General features: G+C 44.2%; 1 protein-coding gene across 2 annotated transcripts; it reads left to right on the top strand.

Moving 5' to 3' along the window:
* The first annotated feature begins 9,033 nt into the window (after positions 1 to 9,033).
* NOPCHAP1 (NOP protein chaperone 1) lies at positions 9,034 to 15,757 on the top strand. Of its 2 annotated transcripts, none has more exons than XM_061582778.1 (4): positions 9,034 to 9,143; positions 11,135 to 11,221; positions 12,518 to 12,654; positions 14,733 to 15,757. In XM_061582778.1, the coding sequence occupies exons 1-4, from the start codon at positions 9,074 to 9,076 to the stop codon at positions 14,910 to 14,912; spliced, it is 474 nt and encodes a 157-aa protein (XP_061438762.1). In that variant the 5' UTR covers positions 9,034 to 9,073; the 3' UTR covers positions 14,913 to 15,757. The 2 variants fall into 2 exon arrangements, with proteins under 2 accessions (XP_061438762.1, XP_061438763.1); XM_061582779.1 differs by lacking the exon at positions 9,034 to 9,143 and adding an exon at positions 9,198 to 9,292.
* The last annotated feature ends 62 nt before the right edge of the window (positions 15,758 to 15,819 follow it).

The following is a 15,819-nucleotide window of genomic DNA, read 5'->3' on the forward strand; positions in this document are numbered from 1 at the left end:
TTAACCCTTTTCATTTTGGAAAACTGCCCCACACCTTTCCAAAGAATGCTTCGCCCTGTTTAGGTTTGCAAAAGGGCCTTTGGCTAAGAGTGTTGCTGACTGAGTGGCTAAAGGTCTTTCAGCTTGAAAGACATTCTTACAGGGCAATCCTATGCAGGTTTACTTAGAAGTAAGCTCCACTGAGTTCACTGAAACTTACTCTTGGGAGAAAGTCAAGTGAGATTGTACTGCTGGAATGTGTATAGTCATAATGTTATTTGAGTGCTGAGGAGCGCTCCCCATGTTCTGTTCAAATAGTTTTATCTCTATAATCATAATCAGGAAATACTGGTTCTATGAGTTTGCAGTAAAAACCAATTGCATCTGTACTGTAACTGGTAGGCTGGCACTTGTGATATCATGAAGCGTGGCACTACCCTGATGATCCCGAAACAGTACTGCATGTAATTCTTATCAATTTAATTTATTTGAACATTTATAGTCCACCTTTCTGTAAAAGCCAAACTCAAGATGGCTTACACAAACAAAAATATAAATCACAACAAAATTAAAACTAAGCCTAGGAATGTGATAAAATAAGCAAGCAACAGTAAAAACAGCATCATAAAACATCGCAATAAAAATTAGATAGGCGGCAATGACCAAACACGTGTAGTCAACAGCTCTGACTAACAACTGCCCACTGGAAAGTCAACAACTGCCCACTGGAAAGTAAAGTCAATATAAAAGTGGACAATTATTCTATACAACAATTGATCGTTTGCTTTGTTTTTTAAAGGAGATGAATTAATGTTTAAATAACTTTATGTGTATCAGCCACACTATCTAGACTGGGGCGGGGGGCAAGCTATCTCATCTACCAGCCAAGGCTAGCCCTCACCCCAGTCTAGATGTTGTGACTGCTACAGATATAGCTTTTTATATATCTTGTCCATCAGTCATCATGGCTGGCCCTTCCATTCTGAGTGGGGAGGCAGCCACTTCAGGCAGCACATGCTCTTGGATGGGGAGTGGTGAGGAGGTGTTGAAGGGCCTGTGTCCCCTAAGCTAGCCTGCTGCCCTCCGATACTAAAGGATACTGTCCTGTTAACAGTGTTGAAGGAGGGGTCAACTGCCAGTACAACTGGCCACTAGGAGGAATGGAGGGTACACCCTCTTGCCCTTTACTTCAGGCAGCAACACATCTTAGGTCTGCTCTGCCCACAGAAAGAGGAACAGTCAGCAGCCAAGGAATGTATTTAGATCTTCATCATGAAGCCCTACCATCAGTTATCTACTGCCATTTTCCCCCTGGTAGTCATTTATGGGGTGCTTTTAGAGGTGAGGGTGCAAGGTAAATGCTGGTAGTCATGTTTTGAAGATTCTTCAGTGAGAGGAAAGGGTAATTCATATTACTGTTTTAATGGCATGTTACGAGGCACCTTGGAGAGGCCCAAATGGGAAGAATGCCTGTACGCTAATGCTAGGAGCCTCCGAACCAAGATGGGAGAACTGGAGTGCTTGGTCTTAGAGGAGAGCATTGATATAGTGAGCATAACGGAGACCTGGTGGAATGGAGAAAACCAGTGGGATACGGTTATCCCTGGATATAAACTATATCGGAAGGACAGGGAAGGACGTATTGGTGGCGGAGTCGCTCTATACGTGAAAGAAGGCATTGAATCCAGCAAGCTCGAAACCCCAAAAGAGGCAGACTCCTCCACAGAATCGTTGTGGGTGGTGATACCGTGCCCCAGGAGGGACTTAATACTGGGAACGATCTATTGTCCCCCTGATCAAAATGCTCAGGGAGACCTTGAGATGAGATGTGAAATTGAGGAAGCATCCAAACTAGGAAATGTGGTAATAATGGGTGACTTCAACTACCCGGACATAGACTGGCCGCATATGTGTTCCAGTCATGACAAAGAAGCAAAGTTTCTAGATATTCTAAATGACTATTCCCTAGATCAGTTGGTCGTGGAACTGACCAGAGGGACGGCAACCCTGGACTTAATCCTCAGTGGGGACTGGGACCTGGTGCGAGATGTAAGTGTTGTTTTATTTATTTATTTATTTTATTACATTTTTAGACCGCCCTATAGCAATAAGCTCCCAGGGCGGTGTACAGCATAATAAAACAGGTTAAAATACAAGTGGATGTAAATACAATACACAATAAAACATAATTAAAAATTTTCAATTTTAAATTCAAATTTTAAAATTTTTAAAATGCCTGGGCGAAGAGGTAGGTCTTTACCTGGCGCCAAAAAGATAACAAAGAAGGCGCCAGGCGTATCTCATCAGGGAGGGCGTTCCATAGTTCGGGGGCCACCACTGAGAAGGCCCTAGCTCTAGTTATCATTCTCCGTGCCTCCCTATGCGTTGGGACACGGAGAAGGGCCTTCGACGTCGAGTGCAGCGACCGGGTAGGTACATAGCGGGAGAGGCATTCCGCCAGGTATTGCAGTCCGATGCCGTTAAGGGCTTTATAGGTAAGAACCAACACTTTGAATCTGGCCCGGAAACATATTGGTAGCCAGTGCAGCTGGGCCAGGACAGGTGTTATATGATCAAAATTCCCAGTAAGAACTCTGGCCGCAGCATTCTGCACCAGCTGAAGTTTCCGAACCGTCTTCAGAGGTAACCCTACGTAGAGTGCATTACAGTAGTCCAATCTAGAGGTTACCAGAGCATGGATAACTGTGGCAAGGTTCTCCCTATCCAGATAGGGTCGTAGTTGGGCTACCAGCCGAAGCTGGTAGAACACATTCCGTGCCACCGAGGCTACTTGAGCCTCCAGTGACAGGAGCGGATCTAATAAGACCCCCAAACTACGGACCTGCTCCTTTAGGGGGAGTGTAACCCCATCTAGGGCAGGTCGGACATCAACCATCTGGGCAGAGAGCCCCCCCACCAACAGCATCTCAGTCTTGTCAGGATTGAGTCTCAGTTTATTAGCTCTCATCCAGTCCATTATCGCGGCCAGGCAGTGGTTTAGTACATTAACAGCCTCACCTGAAGAAGATGAAAAGGAGAAGTAGAGCTGCATATCATCAGCATATTGCTGGAAACGCACTCCAAATCTCCTAATGACCTCGCCCAGCGGCTTCATATAGATATTAAAGAGCATGGGGGACAGAACTGAACCCTGTGGGACCCCATATTGGAGTATCCAGGGACTCAAGTAATGCTCCCCAAGCACCAACTTCTGGAGACGATTCTTGAGGTAGGAGCACAGCCACCGCCAAGCAGTGCCTCCAACTCCTAAGTCCGCAAGACGTCCCAGAAGGATACCATGGTCGATGGTATCAAAAGCCGCTGAGAGATCAAGGAGAACCAACAGAGTTACACTCCCTCTGTCTTTCTCCCAACAGAGGTCATCATACAGGGCGACCAAGGCTGTTTCTGTACCAAACCCCGGCCGAAAGCCCGATTGACATGGATCCAGATAATCAGTTTCATCCAAGAGAGCCTGGAGCTGGTGAGCGACCACACGCTCTAAAACCTTGCCCAGGAACCTTTGCTACCGGTCTATAGTTGTCAAGATTTTCAGGGTCCAAGGAGGGTTTCTTTAGGAGCGGTCTCACCACCGCCTGTTTCAGGCAGGGTGGTACCACTCCCTCTCGTAAAGAGGCATTGATCACCTCCTTGGCCCATCCGGCTGTTCCGTTCCTGCTAGCTTTTATTAGCCATGAGGGGCAAGGATCCAGAGCAGAAGTGGTCGCCCGCACCTGTCCAAGCACCTTGTCCACGTCCTCGAGCTGAACCAACTGAAATTCATCCAATAAAACAGGACAGGACTGTGCTCCGGACACCTCATTAGGCTCAACTGCTACAATATTGGAGTCAAGGTCCCGGCGGATGTTTGTGATCTTATCTTGGAAGTGTCTCGCAAACTCATTACAGCGGGCTATTGATGGTATTATTGCGTTCTGAGGACCAGAGTGTAAAAGTCCCCGAACAACCTTATAAAGTTCCGCTGGGCGGTTAGAAGATGACTGAATGGAGGCAGCAAAGTACTGCTTCTTCGCTGCCCTCACCGGCTTCACATAGAGCTTGGTAGAGATCTTCACAAGTGCAAGACCACAGCCGTCGGGAGTTCGTCTCCATTTGCACTCAAGCCGTCTCCTTTCTTGCTTCATCACTCTTAGCTCCGGGGTAAACCACGGAGCCAATTGAGCTCTGCAGAGGAGAGGGCGCACCAGGGCGATCGTGTCAACTGCCCGGGTCATTTCCGTATTCCACAGATTGACCAGGGTTTCGACAGGAGCGTCAGTTTTATCAGCCGGAAAACTCCCCAGAGCCTTCTGAAAACCTTCAGGATTCATTAGTCTCCGGGGACGGACCATCTTAATTGGTCCTCCACCCTTGCAGAGAGGAGAAAACATTGTGAGCCTACACCTCAATAGGCGATGATCTGTCCATGACAGAGGAATAGATGTAAAATCCCTCACTCCCAGATCACCATCCCCTGCTCCAGTAGCAAAAATTAAGTCTAGAGTGTGCCCCGAAATATGCGTAGGGCCAGTAACAAATTGAGACAGCCCCATGGCTGTCATGGAGGCCATGAAGTCCTGAGCCGCCCCAGACAAAGCGGTCTCGGCATGAATGTTGAGATCCCCCAATACCATAAATTTGGGGGATCGCAACACCAAACCCAAGACCACCTCTGTCAGCTCAGTTAGGGAGGCTGTTGGGCAGCAGGGTGGACGGTACACCAACAGTATTCCCAGTCTGTCTCGCTGACCCAACGTAATATGGAGACACTCCAGACCATTAGCTACCTGGATAGGGTGCCTAATGAGAGGGATGGAACTTCTATAGACCACAGCGATTCCCCCTCCCTGAGCCTCGGATCTACCCAGATGCTGAACCGAGTACCCAGGTGGGCACAGCTGGGAGAGATTAATGCCTCCCAGATCGCTCACCCATGTCTCAGTAATAAATGCCAGATCGGCCGCCTCATCCACAATTAAATCATGGATGAGGGAAGCTTTATTATTTACCGATCTGGCATTAAGAAGCAGCAACTGGAGATCCGAGAGTTGGCTGATAGAACTACCAGCAATCCTGTGGATGTGGGGAGGACCGGAACACGGTACAGCCACCAATTGTCTGGGCCAAGTTCCCCTCAACCGGCATGTCCTCCTCACAACGCCATACCTCCCATTACCCGTCACTACGCTAACAGGGGCCCCCTCTGGTCCCCCCTCCCAATACCCTATCCTCCCGCCCAGGCACATAATAAAATAAAATAAAAATAAAATAAAAATACACACACACTCACAACATACAGTCATACAAACATCCACTCATTCCATTCAGGTCTACACAACAACCACAGTCCCGTGCTCCATGCGCACCAACGCAGCTCTCAAACCGTTCTTCTTCCCGGGAAAAGCGCCACCTGGGGCCTGGTCCTGCAAGGTGCCCACATGCAGAGCAGGAGCCCAGGAAGGAGAGAGCAGAGATGTTGGCCAAGCAGCAGCAGCAGCAGCAGCAAAGCAGCAGCAGCAAAGCAGCAGCAGCAAAGCAGCAGCAAAGCAGCAGCAAAGCAGGCAGATGGCTCTCCCTCCCTGGGCGGTGATGGTCCTCTTCCCTTGCAGGCACTGGATCTCCCAAGCCCCCTCAGCCAGCCGGCTTATATATCCCCTCCAGAGAAGGGACAGGTGGAACAGTATCAGGCACAGCTGGCTGAGTACCTGGAGCCTGGTCCTGCAAGGTGCCCACGTGCAGAGCAGGAGCCCAAGAAGGAGAGAGCAGAGATGTTGGCCAAGCAGCAGCAGCAAAGCAGGCAGATGGCTCTCCCTCCCTGGGCGGTGATGGTCCTCTTCCCTTGCAGGCACTGAACCGATTGGGAGCAGTGACCACAGTGCTATTAAATTAAACATACATGTAAATGGCCAATTGCCAAGAAAATCCAACACGGTCACATTTGACTTCAAAAGAGGAAACTTCACAAAAATGAGGGGATTGGTAAAAAGAAAGCTGAAAAACAAAGTCCAGAGGGTCACATCACTCGAAAATGCTTGGAAGTTGTTTAAAAACACTATATTAGAAGCTCAACTGGAGTGCATACCGCAGATCAGAAAAGGTACCACCAGGGCCAAGAAGATGCCAGCATGGTTAACGAGCAAAGTCAAGGAAGCTCTTAGAGGCAAAAAGTCTTCCTTCAGATAATGGAAGTCTTGTCCGAATGAAGAAAATAAAAAAGAACACAAACTCTGGCAAAAGAAATGCAAGAAGACAATAAGGGATGCTAAAAAAGAATTTGAGGAGCACATTGCTAAGGACATAAAAACCAACAACAAAAAATTCTATAAATACATTCAAAGCAGGAGACCATCTAGGGAGGCGATTGGACCCTTGGATGATAAGGGAGTCAAAGGTGTACTAAAGAACGATAAGGAGATTGCAGAGAAGCTAAATGAATTCTTTGCATCTGTCTTCACAGTGGAAGATATAGGGCAGATCCCTGAACCTGAACTAACATTTGCAGGAAGGGATTCTGAGGAACTGAGACAAATAGTGGTAACGAGAGAGGAAGTTCTAGGCTTAATGGACAATATAAAAACTGACAAATCACCGGGCCCGGATGGCATCCACCCGAGAGTTCTCAAAGAACTCAAATGTGAAATTGCTGATCTGCTAACTAAAATATGTAACTTGTCCCTCGGGTCCTCCTCCGTGCCTGAGGACTGGAAAGTGGCCAATGTAACGCCAATATTCAAAAAGGGATCCAGAGGAGATCCCGGAAATTACAGGCCAGTTAGCTTAACTTCTGTCCCTGGAAAACTGGTAGAAAGTATTATTAAACCTAGATTAACTAAGCATATAGAAGAACAAGCCTTGCTGAAGCAGAGCCAGCATGGTTTCTGCAAGGGAAAGTCCTGTCTCAGTAACCTACTAGAATTCTTTGAGAGTGTCAACAAGCATATAGATAGAGGTGATCCAGTGGCCATAGTGTACTTAGACTTTCAAAAAGCTTTTGACAAGGTACCTCACCAAAGACTTCTGAGGAAGCTTAGCAGTCATGGAATAAGAGGAGAGGTCCTCTTGCGGATAAGAAATTGGTTAAGAAGCAGAAAGCAGAGAGTAGGAATAAACGGATAGTTCTCCCAATGGAGGGCTGTAGAAAGTGGAGTCCCTCAAGGATCGGTATTGGGACCTGTACTTTTCAACTTGTTCATTAATGACCTAGAATTAGGAGTGAGCAGTGAAGTGGCCAAGTTTGCTGACGACACTAAATTGTTCAGGGTTGTTAAAACAAAAAGGGATTGCGAAGAGCTCCAAAAAGACCTCTCCAAACTGAGTGAATGGGCGGAAAAATGGCAAATACAATTCAATATAAACAAGTGTAAAATTATGCATATTGGAGCAAAAAATCTTAATTTCACATATACGCTCATGGGGTCTGAACTGGTGGTGACTGACCAGGAGAGAGACCTCGGGGTTGTAGTGGACAGCACGATGAAAATGTCGACCCAGTGTGCGGCAGCTGTGAAAAAGGCAAATTCCATGCTAGGGATAATTAGGAAAGGTATTGAAAATAAAACAGCCGATATCATAATGCCGTTGTATAAATCTATGGTGCGGCCGCATTTGGAATACTGTGTACAGTTCTGGTCGCCTCATCTCAAAAAGGACATTATAGAGTTGGAAAAGGTTCAGAAAAGGGCAACCAGAATGATCAAGGGGATGGAGCGACTCCCTTATGAGGAAAGGTTGCAGCATTTGGGGCTTTTTAGTTTAGAGAAAAGGCGGGTCAGAGGAGACATGATAGAAGTGTATAAAATTATGCATAGCATTGAGAAAGTGGATAGAGAAAAGTTCTTCTCCCTCTCTCATAATACTAGAACTCGTGGACATTCAAAGAAGCTGAATGTTGGAAGATTCAGGACAGACAAAAGGAAGTACTTCTTTACTCAGTGCATAGTCAAACTATGGAATTTGCTCCCACAAGATGCAGTAATGGCCACCAGCTTGGATGGCTTTAAAAGAAGATTAGACCAATTCATGGAGGACAGGGCTATCAATGGCTACTAGCCATGATGGCTGTGCTCTGCCACCCTAGTCAGAGGCAGCATGCTTCTGAAAACCAGTTGCCGGAAGCCTCAGGAGGGGAGAGTGTTCTTGCACTCGGGTCCTGCTTGCGGGCTTCCCCCAGGCACCTGGTTGGCCACTGTGAGAACAGGATGCTGGACTAGATGGGCCACTGGCCTGATCCAGCAGGCTCTTCTTATGTTCTTAATGTGAGAAGCATGAACCAAGGAAAGTTAGAAATTGTCAAGCAAGAAATGGAACGTATCAACATTACAATACTTGGCGTGAGTGAATTAAAATGGATGGGAATGGGACATTTTCAATCGTGCAAACAAATCAGGATGAAATTAAGATGAATTGTTGTATAACCTTCCAGCAAACACACAACAAATGTTGAACAAGCACCAGACATCCTATAAGGTCTGTATATGTATAAGCTTTGTGCAAGCAAATAAGAATGAATAAACAGATTTTCTGAAAAAGTCCCTAGAAGACTCCAGGGAAGTTCGCCAAGACATGGTCTTATCTTTTTCCACTTTCCTGTTGGTTGGTTTCTTTACTAGACGGTATATATATACATTAAAAAATCCTTTAATGATTGATTTCTACTGTGTTTTTTATGATGTGGATTCTTGCGTTGATGTGATTTTGCCTGTTTGTGTGTGCGTCATTTTTCTGATTTTGTAAGTTTATTGAACCACAGAGAATCAAAATGCATTCCAGTCAGTCTCATTTACAATTTAGAATGATGTAGTGTTTGGGCCACACCCACGCACCCCGCTTCCACGGCTTCGGATCCTGTTCAGACATTTTTGGTCTAAGGATGTGCAAATTAGCATCGATTCCCAAAGTTCTCCGAGGAATGTTTCTACAGGATGGAAAGATCCAGGCTGCAGACTGTAGACTGTATGGTGAACTCTTTGCTTTGGAATCATTCAACATGGCCTCCATTCTGTAGGTGGCGCCATTGCGCACCCGCGGCAGCTCTGGGCTTGTCAGCTTTGCCCTCTGGCGCGCATGTTCCGGTTTTCCGTATGTAAGGAGATGCATGGCGCTGAATGTAGAGGCCGCGTGTTCAGATGTCTCCCGGGTGCTCCTTTCTGCGGGAAGTGGAGGAGGTAACTGGCGATGAGCGCGTGGAAAGAATTGCAAGAGTAGGCACTGTCAATACATGGTGGTAATTTTCTGTGCTGCAGAAATAATCAAGAACAAAAGCAGAACGCAATCGCTTCTATCTCGATCATTTCCCTGATGCTAGATTTTGCAAGTGTGTATGCGTTTTAGGGGTAAGGTATTGGTGACGGGTCATGCAAACAAACAAAGCAACCCGCAAAAGTTAAAAGTAGCATAATGCCTTTGTTAAGGGAGCAAACTTCATCTGAGTGGATGTTAAGCGCGCACGCATGCAAACGCACACGCTTAAAAGGGCTGCGGTAGGATGTTGCTGAAAAGTATTTAAAAACAATTTGCGTTTTGTAGTAGTAGCATGGGGCTTTTTCATCATTTCTTTTATTTGTTGTTTAGCTTAACATCCGGTTTGATGAAGAATTGGAGTGAACCTGAAGGCTTGCTCACTTGTATTTTTGATTGGCCCTGATAATGCTTGATCCCAAAATGTAAATTGCTTTTTGAGCTCTCTCCATCCATGGATCAACCCAGGGTACCTTCAGTGCTTGTCCCCTCCCTGCAACTTTATCACATCCTAGACATTTGCTTTCTAAATACAAAAAATTGTTGTCTCTCTACCCCCCCCCCAAACAGTGCTGTTACTACAGACCATGAGTATTTGCTCAAAATAAACATAGTTTGCTTCATACATGGCAGAGGTAGAACGTATGTTGCCCTGTAACACTTGAGGCAGGTACACATACAATTGCATCTTCTTGGGTTATATTGCACTACAGCTCCTTGCATGGTGTGTGTGCAGTGAAACAAGTATGTTCTGTTTTGGATAGGGATACACTCCATCTAAAGGAGTAGGTACATAGCTTGGGCCCTGGGGTAGTGCTGGATATATCTTTGTCATTAGAGGCTCAAGTTACCTCCAGCTAGGAGTGCTTTTTACCAGCTTTGTCTAGTGTGCCAGCTATTGCTGTATCTGGATTGGAATAACTTGGCCACTGTAGCCAATGACTGGTAACCTCAAGACTGGATTACTGCAATGTGCTCTGTGTGGGGCTACCCTTGTGCCTTCTGGAAGCTCCAGCTAGTGTAGAATGCAGCAGCTCGACTGCTGATGGGAGCAGACAGCCAACAATATATTTGACTTCTGCTAAAGCATTGGCCTTGGCTGTCCATGTACTGCTGGGCCAGGTTCAATGCCCTGAACAACTGGAGGCCAGGATACCTTAAAGATTGACTGATCCCTTATATCCCAGCTCTGTCGCTTAGATCACCCGGAGGAGCATTGTTAGTTGTCCCCCATGTTACAGAGGCCTCAGTGTCCTCCACGAGAAGTTGGTCCCATGCTGTAGAATACTTCTCAAGCAGATATTTAGTAGGCATCTTCAAGAGACATCTGAAAGTCAAAAGTGAGGATCTTTTTATGCTGACAGGTCTGTGCAGCTATATAAAGTGATTAGCCAGTCACTTTAATGATTATTTGCATTGTTTTTAATGGTGTTTTATATCTGATAGTTGTACACCACCCTGATACTTTATGATATGGTGGTTGAAATAAATTAAATAAATACCATATACATGGCAAGTAAATTCATTGTATAAGTTAATCAGTAATGACTAAAATAGAAACAGCTGTATTGAAATAAAAACACTTGTAATGTATCTGTGAATTTAGTTTAAGTGTGTCTAATGTGATTTGAGTCTCCTGAGCCTGGGGTTTTGGGAGTGGGGAAAGACATTTGAAGGGGGACTGTATTTTTTTAATGAGAGAAGGTTGGATTGGTAGGGGAAGGGAAAGATTGCGTTCGTTCTGGACCAAATGTTCTGGAGTATAGGTTCCTTTATTGTACTGTTATATTTCAAATGCCTCCCTGGGCTCCTATTGGGAGGAAGAGTGGGATATACATCTAATAATAAAAATAAAAATTTGCAAATGAAAAAAATCAGTGTGTGGCTGCTCAACTGATACTGGGGTTCTGGCTTGTAGGTATTCATGAGACACTGTTGCTCAGTTCAAAGCATGCAAAAAAGAAAGCCACGAGCTTACAGACAGTCAGGCTACCGAGGAGCAACCGTAAGTACTTCTCTTCCTTGAAGATACTATGAGAACTGCAATTATATACAAACCTTAGTGAATTGTGTAGAGCCTAGCACAAATAACATGTTACGCATTTGATTGCTAACCAGAAATTAAAAGGCTTGTGCTTATTCTGAATAAGAAACTGAATAAAATAGCTGATACCAATGAGGTCAGGGGCACGGGGAAATGCTCCATCCTCAAATATCTTTAAGGCTTTTAAACTTTAAATGTACTTGAGCACCTTTGGGAACTTGCATGGTGGAGAAAGAATGTTACTGAGACCAGACTGGTCCAGACCAATAATCTGTTAAATGTAGAGTCCTATATCTACATAGTAGACCATATATTCATACACATTTTCCAGCATTTAGGATTTGGATCTCTCAAAATGGCCATACCATGCCCATTTGTTTACAGTAAACTTACAACCCTAAAAAAGGTCTCCATTACATGCTCTGCAGCAATTTCGTTGTGTGCTCTTGGAAATGTTAAGCAGTTCCTCAATGGTTCCTTGTCCTTTGAACAAATCTAGAAAAAAGGCACCTGGTGGAATTAAGTTTACACAAATCTGTGGGCACTTCTTGTTACTCTAGGGATACCTGTGGCCCTCCAGATGTTTTGCACTATAATACCCATCATCCATAGCTGGACTGATGGGAGTTGGAGTCCAACAATATCTGGAGGGCCATGGGCTCCTTATCCCTGCTCTAGTAAGGGGGTGGGGAGACTGTTGATGCATCCTTTCTGTTGGACTGAGAAATAATGAGCATTCATTTGACCATAAAATATGAAATCAGACAAATTTCCAGTAAATATTACCCTAAGCCATTCATAAGGTACCATACTCCTGCTGGGAGGAAGGGTGGAGTATAAATCAAATAATAAATAAATACTTACACCTTCTGTGGCATATGGGAAAGTATAATATCACCAGTGATAATGGAAAGCAGCACCAAATGCACAACTAGTTACCTCTCCGGTGTTGCTCAACTATATTTTATGTAACAAGCCTTCATATTTGACCTGTTTTAAAATGATCCGTAGACAGAATGGTTGTAGTCTGCAGCAAGGCTAAGACACTTGACATTGCTAGTAGCAAAGCCATTCTGTGAGTTGTATCCAAAGCTAGACAAATTCAGAGTAGACCCGTTGACATTAATGGGCATGACTAAGGTTCCTTAATTTCACTGTGTCTGCTCTGAGTAGAACATAGCTGGATACAACCCTATGCATTTTATCAAAGTCTTTCTTTGAAGTGTATTAATATCTGCATATTTTCATGTGTGTTAGTTTTGGATCAGGTGCAGAACTTTCTACCACAGATGGCCAATGCAAATGACAAGCTAAGAAGAGAAATGGAAAGAACTCCTGTCCAAGAGTTTGATATTGAACATGTAGATGCTTCGGTTGAAAACTTCATTGAAATGGTGAATATATTTTTGTCCCTAATCTAATGCCTTAGCTTCCAGCATCTTACACATTTTTACAGTACGCAGAATGAAGGATTGTTCCCCTCACTCCATTAATATCTGTGTAAGACCGGATAATTTTATGGAGGCCTTTGGAACAGTGGCCACTTGGCATAACAGTGTCTCCTGTCTGAACATTGCTAGTTTATCATTGCGATTTGTTTTTTAAAAGTGTCCAATTAAGAACATAAGAAGTTCCAGATCATGCTGAAAATCCATCTATTCCAGTATCCTTTTGATCATAGTGGACTGCCAAATTATCATCAGTTTATTTGTATAGCTTGTACAAATCATCAGTTCATTTGTTACTTTTTGCAAGATTGCACCTCACAGCATATAAAATGAACAGCAATAAATATAACCGTTCAAGAAAAAACCTAATAGAAACAACTACAGATAACCGCAGTGCAGCCTCATTTATCTATTATATTCAAATTCTGCCTTTTCTCCAAGAAGCTCAAGGTGGCACACATAGGGTTTGTTCATTTCACCGGGTTTACTCTGAGTGGATCTTAATTGGAGAGAATCATGGAATAGTAGAGTTGGAAGGGGCCTATAAGGCCATTGAGTTCAACCCCATGTGCTTCTTCACTTCCCCGTTTATTATCTCATCAACTCTGTGAGGTAGGATAGATTGAGAGGCAGGGACTCTGAACTTCATGGTGGAGTGAGGGTCCAATTTTCTAGCAACTATATCAGACTGGTTCTTGTATTTAAGCACACGATTGGGACCTCCATGTAGGTGAGTGAGCAGGTTTGGTTGCTGTGGCCAGCCTTTGGGGGAAACTTGTTCTTCTGTGACCAACCAGGCTCTTGGAGGAGAGATGGATCAATTCCACCGGTTTGCTTGATAAAAAAATACAAACTTTGCCTTCTAAACCTTCTGAGAGTCTAGTTGCCTGCATTTCTATGCTGGCTGCAGAGGAGGGGAGTGGAGATCTTCCTTCTGCAGACAACATAGAAACACAGACTACTAGCAGGATAATAATTTTTGCAGCATGGTCTGTGGGCTTATTTACAAGGCCACCATAGTGTCCATACTAAAATGCATTAAAAAAATCAGTCTGTACAACTTCATGTAAAACAATACAGATGAACTCAGTAGCTTAGAAATAATCAGGTGAAAGAAAAAAGTGCAACATTGAAATAAAAATAGTATCGTGCAAGGCCAAATTCATAGAATCAAAGAATAGTAGAGTTGGAAGGGGCTTATAAGGCCACTGAGTCCAACCCCCTGCTTAGTGAAGGAATCCAACTTAAAGCATACATTGACCTCCATTCCACAACGTCAAGCATGGCGTTCTCCCCAGTTAAGCTACACACATTGGTTTGCAGGCACACAACTAACTTGTGGCAGGCAGCCTTCCTCTCACCTGTCACCAGCATCCTCTCTCTCAGTCCTTTCCCATCTCTCACTTAAGGAGGTAAAGATTGCCATTATCCTTCAAGTCCCATGTAATTTTGCTGTTCCTTTCTCTATCTAGCAATTCAAGCACTGTATTCCAGGCAGCAGGCTTTGAGGCTCCAGAGTGGTAGGGTTGGCATGATACAGGTAGAGATGTTGGTCTCTCCACCAAGTACCTCTTAAAGCACTGTCCTCCAGCTGCCTGTGTGAAAACTGAAAAGCAAAGCAGGCTCCTACTGGGAGGAAGGGTGGGATATCTAATTAATTAATTAATTAATAATTAACAGGCTTCCTTGTTGTTGGTCCCCAGCATCTGGTTTGCAGGTGCACCCTACTTTTGTACATGGAGATTCCCTTTACTCACCATGGCTAATAGCATTTGATCGACCCATTCTCAATTTCATTTGTCCAGTCCATTTTTTTAAAAAGCCATTGATTTTGTTGGCCATCTCCCCATCTTGTGGCAGTGAATTTAATAGTAATTTTATGGAGCTGGCTATTGAGATTTGTTAGTTCTAAGGCAATGGTCTTGGTCATTGAAACCAGGCGTTGTCCAGTTTTGCACATCTTTATTTAGCATTTTAATTGACCTATCTTTACATCCTTAACAGATTTTTTCTTTTTATTGCAGAACGTGGCTTTGGTTGAATTGAATGGCTCTGATACAGAGGAAGAGGATTCGGCCTCAGAAGATGACTCTGAATGCGAGGACAGTTCAATTTGCGAAGAAGTGACTGTAGACAACATTAAGCTTCCTAAACTGAAAGGAGAAGGCAGAATAGAAGTCTTGGGCAGTAAAAGTAATGAGTAGATGGTTGCCATTCCAGATTGTCACTTCGGTTGTAAGCCATGTATGCTAACTTTTTAAATGTGTTTTTGAAAAGCTAGTTGGTTTCCAGTTGTGCTGCCTAAAGTCTATATTGCTGTCTGCAGCCCACATTGCTGAGAGGCAAGAAAGATCACTTTGCTGGTACAGCCCCAGGATAAAAAAGATTAAAGAGGATGCTCAGGAGCACTGTATGGAGGAGAGGGAGAGAAAGCATGGAATCAAAGAGAAAGGAAATGCCTGTCAAGCCAAGTAAAGAGTACCTGTATTTTAAATTGAATTGATATTTTGTGATAGGACCAATGATTAGTTTATGGTTGCTCAGTGGAAGCCACTGGAAATGCTTCTATCATGTGAAGGAACAATGGATTGTTCAAGTTATTGGAGAGTCTCATCTAGCTGCTGCCGTGAATGTGTAATTTGCAAATCGGGGTGACCTGTGTGATGAGTGGCTCTTGCATGTTACTGTCTAGCAGCGTCAACATGATAACTGTAACCTAAGAGCTGATGAGGGAGAGAGAATTGCATTGGCTTCAAAGGGGAGGTTGTGGGTAAATAGTAGGTGCTGGGGAGGTCAAGACACTTTTTGTATTTATGGGGAAATTTGAGGGAAGCTGTTGAAAGGCCTGTAAGCTATTTTTCTGATCCCAAACCTGTATGTATAAATGCTCAGATTAATGACAAACTGTCTAGCTGTATAATTGAAGCTTCATCAAAATTCTGCAGGATGGCTGATGGTTTGCACATTATCTACTCCAGCAGTCCTGTTATGCATTTGAAATTATAATGTCTCATGTTCTCATAAAGATTATCTGTTAAAGAACAAACAACTATTTCAAGGTGTTCTGTATTTGCTTTGATATTAAATACACTAGCTCAAAAGAAGCATACC

This window comes from Rhineura floridana, chromosome 8 (genome assembly GCF_030035675.1).
Source record: "Rhineura floridana isolate rRhiFlo1 chromosome 8, rRhiFlo1.hap2, whole genome shotgun sequence".
Taxonomy (NCBI): domain Eukaryota; kingdom Metazoa; phylum Chordata; class Lepidosauria; order Squamata; family Rhineuridae; genus Rhineura; species Rhineura floridana.